We start from the raw sequence: 3,672 nt of genomic DNA, 5'->3' as shown, positions 1-3,672 counted from the left end.
AGAGAAGAGAAGAGAAGAGAAGAGAAGAGAAGAGAAGAGAAGAGAGGAGAAGAGAAGAGAAGAGAAGAGAAGAAGAAGAGAAGAGAAGAGAAGAGTGGAGAAGAGAAGAGAGGAGAAGAGAAGAGGAGAAGAGAAGAGAAGAGAAGAAGAGAAGAGAAGAGAAGAGAAGAGAAGAGATTTGTTCAAACTTTTGATTTTGAAGGTTGGAGTGTGGAAGTGAGGAAAGAGTTAAGGAGTTTCACCACTTTCTGTTTCTCCTGCCTCTGTTTTCTTCTTCCCCAGTGTGTGTGCGCGTGCGTGCGTGCGTGTGTGTGTGTGTGTGTGTGTGTGTGTGTGTGTGTGTGTCTGAGCGCACGATCACATTGTGTAAACCCTCTTGTGCAGATCTTAAGAGGAGAGGATCTTAAGCGCGATGGACGTGTCCGATCACATAGAAGAGTCCGATCTCGCGCGCGTGAACGAGTCGGATTATGATTATTCGGATTATTATCTGCTGGAGGAGCTCGCGGACTTCTGGCCGTGTGAGAAACACCATGTAAGGAAGATCAGCCGTTATCTTCTGCCGGTCTTCTACTCGGTCGCGTGCGCGCTCGGGTTCCTGGCTAACCTCGGGCTCGTGTTGGTGTGCACGCGGAGGACGAGCACGAGGATGAGGTTGAGGATGGCGGTCCATCCCGCGTGCGCGCTGTGCGCCAACCTGCTCTTCACCTCCACCTTACCGTTCTGGGCGGTGTACGCGGCGCGCGACTGGATCTTCGGCGCGCGCGCCTGCAAAGCGGTCACGCTGGTGTACGCCGTGGGTTTGTACGGAGGAAATCTGTTCGGCGCATGCGCGCTGCTGCGTAGCTGCGTGGACGCCGCGTGCGCGCTCCGGTGCACGGGCCGGCTCGGCAACGCCAGGAGGAACGCCGCGTGGTGCGCATGCGTGTGGACGCTGGCGTGTCTGGCCGCCGTCCCTCACCTCAGCTTCGTGGAGGAGAGCCACTTCCACGGCGAGACCCACTGCTCCTACCACTACACGCAGGGCTGGAAGGTCTACATGCGACTCCAGCTGGTCCTGCTCGTCTTCCTGGTCCCGTTCCTGATCTTCCTCGGTTCCTCCATTGCCTTGTTCCTCCGCACACGTTCCTCGGGATGTTCGTCCAGGATGCTCCGGCGTGCCATCATCTCCACGGGACTGTTCTTCGCACTCTGGTTCCCGTACGCGCTGGTGCTGATGCTGCACGTCCTGCAGGACCTGCACATAGTCTCGGAGTGCGGCAGCAGTGTCCACCTGGACCTCGCCATCCAGAGCACAGAGTGCATCGCCTTCTCACACGTCTTCATCAACCCCGTGGCGTACCTTCTGCTAAACAGGCGAGCGTGGAGAACGTTCTGGGCGAAGTGTGTGAGTTCCAGGGAATACCTGCTGGACTCCTCGGAGAACACGGACAGCGTGTCCAGTCAGGACAGCGGCGTGGAGCTGAGGGCTCTCCAAAACTTCCAGAGTTTCTCCAATCCAGAGAATGAGCGAGGAACCGCTGAGAAACAATGCCACTTACTACCATATGCCACATAACCTCCATCCCCAGAGACACTACATGAAGGAGTAGAAATATTTCATACTAAACACCACTAAGTGTTTACATCTGGCCAGATGTTAACCTCGTGTTGCTTCATTTCTATAAGAATCTGTATTTTGTATGAATAATCCGTATTTATCTCCTGCATATAACATAAAGCCTGGATCTATAGCCACTTCCTGCTTCTCCTAAAGCACTGTTGCTGAGCTAAATAAATCAGTGAATAAATAAACACACCCCGTCTTCATGTGGTTACGTCCATGTTAAAAATGATCCCAGATCTGATCCACACCCACGTCCTTGTTTTCCTCATGCTGGAGAAACATCACGCCCTCCAGCTCATATTTTCCTTCTTTAGGAAACTTAGCACATGTACACACACACACACACACACACACACACACACACACACACACACACTGCCATTGTGTATTTTTTCTGCTCAGTGCTGAAACCATGGTGATGTTCACCACATCATTTTTCAGATCATTACATCTGATTCATTGTGTTTAGGAGGAAAATCTCAGTCTTCTCAATCACAGCTCTTTTCCTCTTTTCCACACCTCATGTCCTGAAACGACTCAAATGCTTGATGTTATTTAAGTGATGTGTGATCATAACATCACTAATCACTGATCACCACTGTTCTAATGACCAATCAGGAATCATGTCCTTCTGACGACCAATCACTGATCACCATCTTCTATAGGACCAATGAATATTCAACATGTTCCAGATGACCAATCACTGATCACGTTGCTGTAAGTGAACAATCATTTGCTCATATTGTTCCAAACAAATAATCCATGATTTTTTAGATGATTCATCGCTGCTCCTTTGAGGACCAATCACAAATGACCGTTTTCCAGATGATGAGTCACTTATTATTTAGTTTGAATTGAACAAATACTAATAACCACTGTTCCACCAGTGACTTATCAGTGTTCTGTATGTCTGATCACTGGGGAGGAGGTAGTTTAGTGTTTAAGGCATTGGACTTTGGATCTAAAAGTCGTGAGGTCAAATCTCAGCCACACCCAGCTGCCACTTCTGGGCCCCTGAGCAAGGCCCTTAACCACATAACTGCTCATTTGTATGAATGAGATAAATGTGTCATTCTGGATAACGGTGTCTACCAAACCCATAAATATAAATCTCTGATCAACATTATTCCAGACTAATTATTGCTCATGTTGCTTCCACCCACTGATCACCAGTGGTGTTTTCGTGATGTTCATTCCAGCAGCAGCAGCAGTAATGTTCTAGTTTCAGTTTCAGTTTTAATACATAAATAGTTTTTTTATTATAAAACTTTACTGCACCACGCTAAACCGATCATCACATTAGCATCATTGCTCTTCAGACCCTACCTGAGATGCTGTGGGAATTTGTGTGGAAGATTGAAACAGGGTGTGTGTTCTGGACCGGGTGTAGATAGCTTCTCATGGGGGCAGCTCTTGGGTGGGGTGAAGGAATTGCCCTTATCTTTACAGATAATCTGAATGTAAACCACTTGCCAGGAATTCTTCAGAAGGAGATATAAATGAGACCAAGCACATCATCGTGGTCTCCAACATGAGCTGCCATATTAATGCTGGAGAGAAACCCACTTCCTGTTTCCTGCTTTTCTACCCCCAGGTATCTGGATCTCCTGCATGCTCACCTCATGCCATGTTTAGAGGAGATTTCTGTGATCTTTCACTTTTCATCCCTTTTAAAATATTTTTGGCTCATTGTTTTGAGAAGAAAGGGGAGGAGTCACATGGATTGTGTGTTTTATCAGCAGCTCTGTGGAGAAAAGTTCAGTCTATATTTAGGAAACATCTGAGCTGTCAGGAGGTTGGATCATTCTCACGAGGGCCGTGTGGGTGTTGTGAAGAATGGTCTCACACACACTTCCTGCACTTCCTGAGGTGTGTGTGTGTGTGTGTGTGTGTGTGTGTGTGTGTGTGTGTGTGTGTTCTCCAGTTAAACAGAATTGTAAATAAATGACTACTAAATATTTATTACCTCGTTTCCATTTATCTTCTGCCAATGTGCTGTTGGCAAACTTTACTGGTTTGTTTTCTTTCCAGATTCCTGGCCAGAAATCAGGTTCCTCTACCAGTTT

At 47.6% G+C, this 3,672-nt stretch overlaps 1 protein-coding gene across 1 annotated transcript; it reads left to right on the top strand.

Moving 5' to 3' along the window:
- The first annotated feature begins 412 nt into the window (after positions 1-412).
- Positions 413-1,558, top strand: LOC124387571 (atypical chemokine receptor 2). The gene has a single exon (XM_046851979.1). The coding sequence runs from the start codon at positions 413-415 to the stop codon at positions 1,556-1,558; it is 1,146 nt and encodes a 381-aa protein (XP_046707935.1).
- The last annotated feature ends 2,114 nt before the right edge of the window (positions 1,559-3,672 follow it).

This window comes from Silurus meridionalis, chromosome 6 (assembly GCF_014805685.1).
Source record: "Silurus meridionalis isolate SWU-2019-XX chromosome 6, ASM1480568v1, whole genome shotgun sequence".
In the NCBI taxonomy this organism is placed as follows: Eukaryota; Metazoa; Chordata; class Actinopteri; order Siluriformes; family Siluridae; genus Silurus; species Silurus meridionalis.
The sequence above is the reverse complement of the archived record's forward strand: the minus strand, read 5'-3'. Positions and strand labels throughout refer to the sequence as shown.